Source organism: Accipiter gentilis, chromosome 17, assembly GCF_929443795.1.
Source record: "Accipiter gentilis chromosome 17, bAccGen1.1, whole genome shotgun sequence".
Classification (NCBI taxonomy): Eukaryota; Metazoa; Chordata; class Aves; order Accipitriformes; family Accipitridae; genus Astur; species Astur gentilis.
The window spans coordinates 14,370,115-14,378,267 of record NC_064896.1 but is presented as its reverse complement, the minus strand read 5'-3'; the positions used below and the strand labels follow the sequence as shown (position 1 = coordinate 14,378,267).

Sequence of the window (8,153 nt, the reverse complement as noted above, 5' to 3'; positions counted from 1 at the left end):
ATGTTTGAAGATTCGAAACTGAATGGTGAGGTGGCCAAGGCGGCGCTGGCAAATGAAGACTGTCCCCACATAGACCAGGCTATTACGCCTGATGAGGGCCTGCCCTTTACCCGCTCTGGCACTCGGGAGAGATATGGACCCTGCTTCCTCTTATCAACCGGGGAATATCCCTGCCCGCCTGATGGAGGAATAAGAAAGGGTATGTAGCTGGGGTCCTGTAACCATGTAGTTAGCAACCGTTTTAAATAAATAAGAGAAAGTCAGCTGTAGCACGCAATAGTGTGCTTGCTGTAGACATGCACGTTTGGGCTGGAAACCACCACCTGATGTCTGCATTTGGAGTTTCTAACCTATTTCTTTCAGAAAGAAAAGCCTGAGGAGCTGTAACTACCCCATGCAGCTATGCTAGCCAGCAGAGTCTTCCACCCCAGCTGGTGCAATAAGCTTTAGTGGAGGATGCTCTACAATGTCCTTAAATTAGCCCATCCCCCAAGGAGAGGCCAATTAACAGTTCATAGCAATGAAAGTTTGCCACTTGGAAAGCTCACAGATCTTACCAGACTCTGAAGAGCACAGACTTGGAGGTGGCAGACAGAAAAGATAAAACACAAAAGCAAAACATCCTCAAGAAATATGAAATGATTATTTGGCTACCTTAACAGAGCACTAAAAGAAATTATTTGGATATTAATAGCTGTTTAATTCAACAGAGAAAGAGAAGCATACAAGAACATCTGGTAGCACAGGTGTCTTACAATTGGAAAATAATCCATCTAAAATCACTTTCATAAATAAATCATTACTAGTTAGTTTCTCAGACTTCTGACAGCTACAGATCTCTCAGAAGTAACTGCATTTTAGTTTGCTAATGGTCAGAATAATCTATTTAGCAAGAGAAGTCAAATCAAATGAAAAAAACCCTTCCCTTCTTAAAACAGGCTGTTTTGTTTAAATAACTTAACATGAGGATACCATACAAACCAGAATTAGTTACATATATATGCATCAACGTTGATAAGGAATGGCAAAATTGGAGAAGAAATCTCTCTCCAAATCAGTGTTTATCACTGGTGTACTGTATATAGTATATGATATAGTCAATATTTTAAAACTGCAAAGATTGTATGATGTAACCATACACTGAGTATGGACTATAGAATTCCCATGTGCCATTGTATGATGGGCAATAGTTATAGTAAATGCCAGTTATAGATAGTGTATGTATTTATAAGTTTAAAGCTTATCATCAACAAAGATATAGTTGGACCACAAGACTTTCATATGAAAGTATATCCTCTAAAATTTACCTTTGTAGCAAAGCGTTTTACTTGATTCTGTATTGGATAAGCATTGGCCGCGTTCATTCAGCCTGGGCGAGTTCGGGTGGTTCCAGTGGATCAGGGGAACACTCCAAATGGCACATCCTTTGGGATGAAGAATGTATGGTTTTCACGATGCACTGCAACCGCCTCTCGTTACTGAATGAAACAGAGGCTGGTTGGCTAAAGAGTAATATACGTCAGCATATTGTTGGCCTGTTTGAAACATGTTGAGAGCATCTTAATTGTTGTTCCAACAGACTTTCATCCATACTTTGTGCAACTCTCTGTACACTTGCTGAGCTGTTTACGTGCATGTCTGACAAAGATGGGGGGAAGGAGGGAGGGGGGGAGGGAAACCAAATGCATGCAATTTTGTTTCCTTTTTTTTTTTTTTTTTAATGCTGAGAACAAAGGAGTAGTATCCCTATAGCAACACAATAAATTCTATGGATTTTGTTGCCTTTTCCCCCTCCCACCCCCAAAGATACCAGAAACCTTAATTTTGCCTGAGGTCAAAATGCATTAAGTAGAAGGGAGAGGCACGAGTATGACAGAGACATAGAAAATCCCTCCCACTGACTCTTTGATTTTTTAGGATACAACCATGTTGCTGCCTGTAGGATCAATTACATAGCCTGACCATCCTTGAGAAAAGATGATTTTTTAAATATATATATATATATTTTTAAACTTGTTCTCTACTCCAATGGCCTTCCGAGTCATGTTGCAAGCGATACTACTCTCAGCATGTCCACGCATGCAGATGCTATTGAACTGGCTACAATGTTGACCTCATTCTTAGTCCATTCTGTCATTGATCCAATGCTGTACTTTGCATTTTTCTTTTAAATGAAGGTTACGAAATGTCACGGAGCCTTAACAGCATAGCTGGCATAAGTGGAAAAGCGATAGGATTATCCTCAGTGTCTGCGCCCTACAGCTCTCCTAGTCCAGTGAGACGTTCTTGGTCTCCCATCCCATCTATTTTGTAGCATGGATCAGTAGCAGAGAATGGTCTAAAAAGCTTTACTTTCAATTAGCCTATGCTATGTTGCATATAATCCAGGTGACTAAGTCTGAAGATGCAATGTCTCACAGTAGCACCTGCTGGGAATGGTGTTACTACTGATGCTAGGTGACAACACTCCTAAAATAGCACTCAGATGACAATAGGCAGGCATTTACGTAGTACTGGTGGGCCATACATGCTGCATGGTATCAGTACATAGGATGAAGGGTAGATGCACCAGATAGTTTTCTTCCTGGTGCATCCTGCTAGTATATGCTTATTTTGGCTAATGGTGGATCTACTGGCTCTGTATGGAATGGGTTAGGCATTTAGTCGATGCTGAAACATGCCAACGATGGAAGATTTTGCTTTTCTCAGGATATTTTTGAGCCATAGGAACCCTGCAGGAGTTTGAGCAAACAAGCACAGTAGGATGAAACTTTGCATGGGCGCCTATTTTAAGCTGAAAGCAATACTCAGATACACTGTAGAGAGGTCTCAGTCTGGCTGACTGCATGGGAAAAAAAATCCTGTTGAAGAAGAATATGGCTGCCTCTGCATGTAGCTATTTCACCTTTTCCTCCTTCCTTTAAAACTAAGATGCCGAGCTTGATGTGAAAAGCGCAGGGAAGAGGCTCAAGTACTGATTGTATTCTTTACATGCAGATCTTTGCAAAGAAAGTCCAGTCATTGCTAAATATATGCCAACAGAGGCAGTCAGAGTGACCTGACAAGGCAAGATGGAGATGAACATTGATGGCTAATAAACATCTGTGTGGAACTGTGCAGGCATAGAAGACCTTCTCATTTGGACAAAGTTAACTCGCTCCATGCAGGTTTTACGGATGATTCTTCGTGGTTTTGGAGTTGTACTAGAGATGCAGGCTTTTTCTACGGCCAAAATGTAACAAAACTGTAGAAGATCTTTTTTTTTTAAAATCTATTTTTTTGTTCCATAGCATGAATTGCATGAAGACAAAAATTAAAAAAAAACAAAACAAACAAAAAACAAAACCCAGGAAACACTGCAAATGTATGATTAAGGAGAAAAAAAAAGCAAAGTTATATATTTTCTTTCAAAGCTCTTTACTTTTACATACGTTGTTGTAGCCAAAATGTAAAACATTATAAAACTGTACATTTCTTTGCTATGGATCGCTTCTTTTTGTATACAAGATACAGAGTAATGGTTTTAAAAAGTGCAATCAGGCAGTCATCGGTCATATTGACCACGCCTTCACAGTTCATCACACCGACATGGAAATCAAGAACTTTTAATCCAACTAGAAGTGTATAAAAATAAGAAAAACTTTTTCCTGTCTGTTTTTGTTGGCATGCTTGTGACACATGGGACCTTCCTTCGGACCTGACAGTAACAGCTGGTTAATTTTCCAGCTCTGGTTATGTTGTATTTTATCAATGTATAGATCCAACGTAAAGACCCTTCATAAATTGTTCATATTAAGTAATCAGTATGAATTTTAAACAAAAGAGATGTTATTTTAAAACTGGGACTTATAGTACAAAATCAGGAAAATACTCAAGTATAAATGGTCTCAAAGTTTAAGAAACAAGACAACAGCATTGTATGCAATTTAGTACTGAGTAAAATGCATGCACAATGTTATGCAAAACAATTCTAGCATGAAATAAATTTTGTATCATGGTTTCAGTGCCTGCTGTATAGTGTAAAGGGGAATCCTTTTCTGAAGCGATCAGGGGTTTCCAGAGACTTGCTTCTAAAATCTTGAATAAATACAGTGTTCTCAACAGAAATGTAGGAGAAAAGCTTGGTATTGCTTTGGTTCTACAATACTAATTTTGGTTAGTAGATAATAAATGAAGCCTGCAAACACTTGATACAACCGATGTCTGAAGAATTCACACCATTAGTAATTTTATGAGGGAAGATTAAAAAAACCTATAATTATCTAGATATCTTCCTTTTCCCTCCCCAACAATAATAAAAGTTTGTCTTTTTAGCTCATTAAATGAATTCAGTTTTTCTTACTTCTTTGGGCCCTGGCCTTCACTTGTTCTTTACTGAGTCACAGGAGTCCACCTGATATGAAACTGAAAGAATCCAGGTGTCCAAGTCGCACTTTATTTGCCACACAAAACATGCAGCAGTAAGAACCAAGAAACACAATGGGATTAAATTTCATTTTAGATGCTACAAATGACAACTATGGACTGTGTGTCAACAGCATTCTATTTGCTTGTGCATTTTTGGTGAAGTACTTCTATAAGGAAGGACACACCTTCATCCTCATGTGAAGAACTTCACAAGAGCTGGCAATCTTCTAGGCAAGCTACAACATCTGCGACTGCTGATGAGAATGGAAATGTAAAAGAATAGTATCCCTGTAGTCTGGAGGAAGTAGAGATTAACCCCCCCAAAAAACAGAAGAAACACTCATAGCTCTGGTAAGTGCTAAATTATAAACAAAAAAACCAACTGCAGCTGGACCTTGTTTTCACAAAACTCTACTCCAAAAGGAAAATCAAGGAAGACCTCAAGCTGCATTTTAGGAATAGAAGGAAGGCTGATAATCTGAATTTGTACGCAATTAGAAAACTCCTTTGTAGTCCCTGATGTACTTAATTTCTGCTTCTGTTGACTATCCTTTCTCCCAAGAAATATTTTTCTCCCACTGTTTATATGCTGTCATTCTCAACTGATAAATGGGCAATTTCTTACATTCAGAAGTAAGATCCAGGTTAATCCAGGATCTAAAAGTCACCTAATGAACAAATTTTCCTTTTATAATGTATTAAGAATCCAGAAATAGATTTATCTGCCCCATTTTTTATTTAACACTAACTCAAGGGCCCAGCGTGAAGGCTGCTCAATTCTCCATTACCATAAGGAATACTAATAATTCAGCCCTGTAAACCCCACGGAGGTCTTTCCCTTCCACTGCACTTTGCATATATATGAGCCTTAGGTAACAGGTCAAGCAGTTGTCATTCTGTGCTACTTTTTACATCTACCAGTCCCACTTTCATTTAGGTACTCCTCTCTCAGCTTACTCTGATTTGAGATAACCACGTCTTTTAGGTGACTTTTATAAACCCTTCAGAAACAGAACAGTACTTCCCATCCACTGCCCTTCAGGAGATGCTCTAAAGCTTAAGATCCATCTGACCCCAGAGTTCCCCTTGCACAACAGTGGCAGCTCTGATAACACAGGGAAAGAGGGAGACAACTGGAAAAATTCAGGAGCTGTTACACAAAATCCTGAGACTGAATCCTAAGAGAAATTTATCACATCATCTCAGCTGCCTTACATTTAAGGAGCTTTTGCTGGGTTATTATGATTAAAATAATTCCTTTAAGCTTGCCCACTCCTACCACAGGAAGTATGTATCTTGATTGAAGTATTAAAACTATACATGTGGCTAGATTCTGAGCTCAGGCTTGCAATAATGTCACCAACTACTTCTGACTTCACACCATCGTAAGAGCAGAAGCACATTCTGTAATTCAGTTACACTCTGCCTGTTTCCTGCTAGACATGAACATCTGGGTTTCTTTCTCTGCAAACTCAGCTTTTGGCAATGGACTCCAAGCTATACGACCTGATGCTGGTCCTTCATCTGAATCCACTGGCAATTAGTGGTTTATTACTTGCTAATATTAAAGGCACACATCAACCACACCTTCTACACATATAGCTTTTCCTCTGACTGCATGAAGGTACTCGTTTTTTCTGGACCAACCTGATGTGTATCTGCAACTACAATTTCAGACAGCAAGGATCTGGGACGTGGTTTCTGTTCTCTCACTCCAACAAAAAAAAAATCTAGCTAATACCGCTGTGATAACAGTCAAGTGCAGCAGTCATTAATCTCGATAAAGTGATTTTTCACATAAATTGCCTTCTCTCTCCTTAAAGTTTCAGGGCCAAAGAGAAAATACATCACCGGAACAAATGGCTGCTAGGACAAATGAGCAGACTGAAATACAGAAGAGGGCAAGCAGGGCTAAGGCAAGGGCATTCACAAAGGAACTAAGCACAGAGCTGCTTACAAAAAAGATATCCTGAAGAAAAAACAAGTGCAGTTTTTACCCTGCCACTTTGCACATCCTTTTCATAGTTTCAAAACAAGAAGCCTACCTCTCTGCTTTCCATATATATCCTGGAATCAACTTTGTCTCCGAGCCCACACACAAACTAAATTAACTTCATAAAAATGTGCTTAAATTATGGAGGTTATTTTTAAGTCACTCACTTATTTGAGTTTGGGCATAAAATACCTGTCTGTTCAGAGGTCCCAAAGCCTCTGCATTCATCCAGGACTGCAGGTCCAATATTTCTCTCTTTGGGGAATACAAATGCTTATTTGCAATCAAGAACAATATTTGAATTCAAATTGAACTTCAGGTTAGAAAATGGGTCCAGAACTGCATCTCTTGACTTTCTTTCCTTATCTGACAAAGCAAATGCTTTAAAACTAAGCACATCATCTGCCCCCATGGAAAGATATATTCCCTGGTTCAGGCCGACAAAGCCAGGTTTTCAACCCTCAGCATTCACGTGAATATTTAAAAAACTTTATGCAAGTACATAGGTCCAAACATCTCCAGGTACCAAATATTAACAGCACATGCTCCAAGGCTTCCATTGATTTCTCTACTGCCCATGGAGCACAGATTAGAGATTCCTTAGTCAGCAAAAGGCAAAGTATTGCAGTTGTATTAGCTCAGATATCACTCTAAGGTACCAGCACAGCTTCTGGACCCAAAGGGCTTAGCAGGGACAACACAGCCTGCGCAGAGGCTGCTGACAGTGAGTCACACCAGAACAAACAGGAGACGCATGGCTTGAGCCCAAGCAAATAAGCTCAGCAGGAGCCGTGATTTGTGGTGGTGGCATCAGTGCAAGTGGGTGACTGGAGAAGAGGCGGCAGTAGCACAAGGTGGGAAATGAGGAGAAGGACACAGGATGGGTCTGGAAAATGGGTTATGCAAGTAGGAGGGAGTGGAGCAGATGAGGAAAGAGCAATCAGTGGTGAGGGGGAAAGAAGAGCAAGGCAAGAGGGAAGTAGTAGCAGTGAGGCTTACCTAAAAAAAAAATAATCAAGGACCACTAGCACAGAAGGTAGACCCTTGGCCTGGGACTCAGGAGACAGGAATTTTATTCTTGGCTCCACTTTGGACATGCTGAGTTAGCTTGGTTGGGGCATTTCAATTTTTTGTGCCTCAGCTTCTTTCAGTGACATTATCCCCTTTTTGAAGTGTTCTGAGGTCAAAAGAGGAAAAGCAGTATTTAAGTAGGAATAGTTAGTATAATCTATCTACTCAGAATTAAGGCACCAGAGGAGAGAAGCATCTCTCCATTATTTAAAAGATGCCATGTTTCCTTGTCTACAGAGGACCACAGTGCCCTTGTAGGAATCCCTTTTCTTTTGTACTTTAAAGCAGAGGATTATTATGGAAAATGATTAAGTATCCACACAGTTAGAATGACAGAGCGTCTTCATTACTGATTGGCAACTCCTCTGCTGCCCTAATTTAGGTACCACGTCTTCATGCATTCAAATCAGTAAAAACAAAACAAAAGCTAAACTTGTTTGACATCTGCAGCAAAAAACTAAAATCATGTCAGAATCTTAAAAATCTCCCCACTCTTGGACCCACTTCTAAATATTAAAAAAAAAAAGTAAAAATGCAGAGTCTTATAGCAGTGTTCACATATACTTAAAAGATTGTGATGATCAGAGACTACTGGAATCATATTGAATTGAAATTCTGCAACTTCCACTGACAGTCTTGATCCCAAACCTTGCAGAAAAAATTCTCTCCAAGATTGCATTGT

General features: G+C 39.6%; 1 protein-coding gene across 3 annotated transcripts in view; it reads left to right on the top strand.

Annotated features, from left to right (window-relative positions):
• KCNC1 (potassium voltage-gated channel subfamily C member 1) overlaps positions 1-8,153 on the top strand; it is a 131,085-nt gene that overhangs the window by 109,702 nt on the left and 13,230 nt on the right. Inside the window, exons 3-4 of one of the 3 annotated variants that reach the window (XM_049819952.1) lie at positions 11-199; positions 2,998-6,492. In XM_049819952.1, the coding sequence (XP_049675909.1) occupies positions 11-199; positions 2,998-3,062 (254 nt within the window). In that variant the 3' untranslated portion in view covers positions 3,063-6,492. Of the gene's footprint in view, positions 1-10; positions 200-2,177; positions 6,493-8,153 lie in introns of those variants that run through there. The other 2 variants (XM_049819951.1, XM_049819953.1) reach the window with 2 other exon arrangements.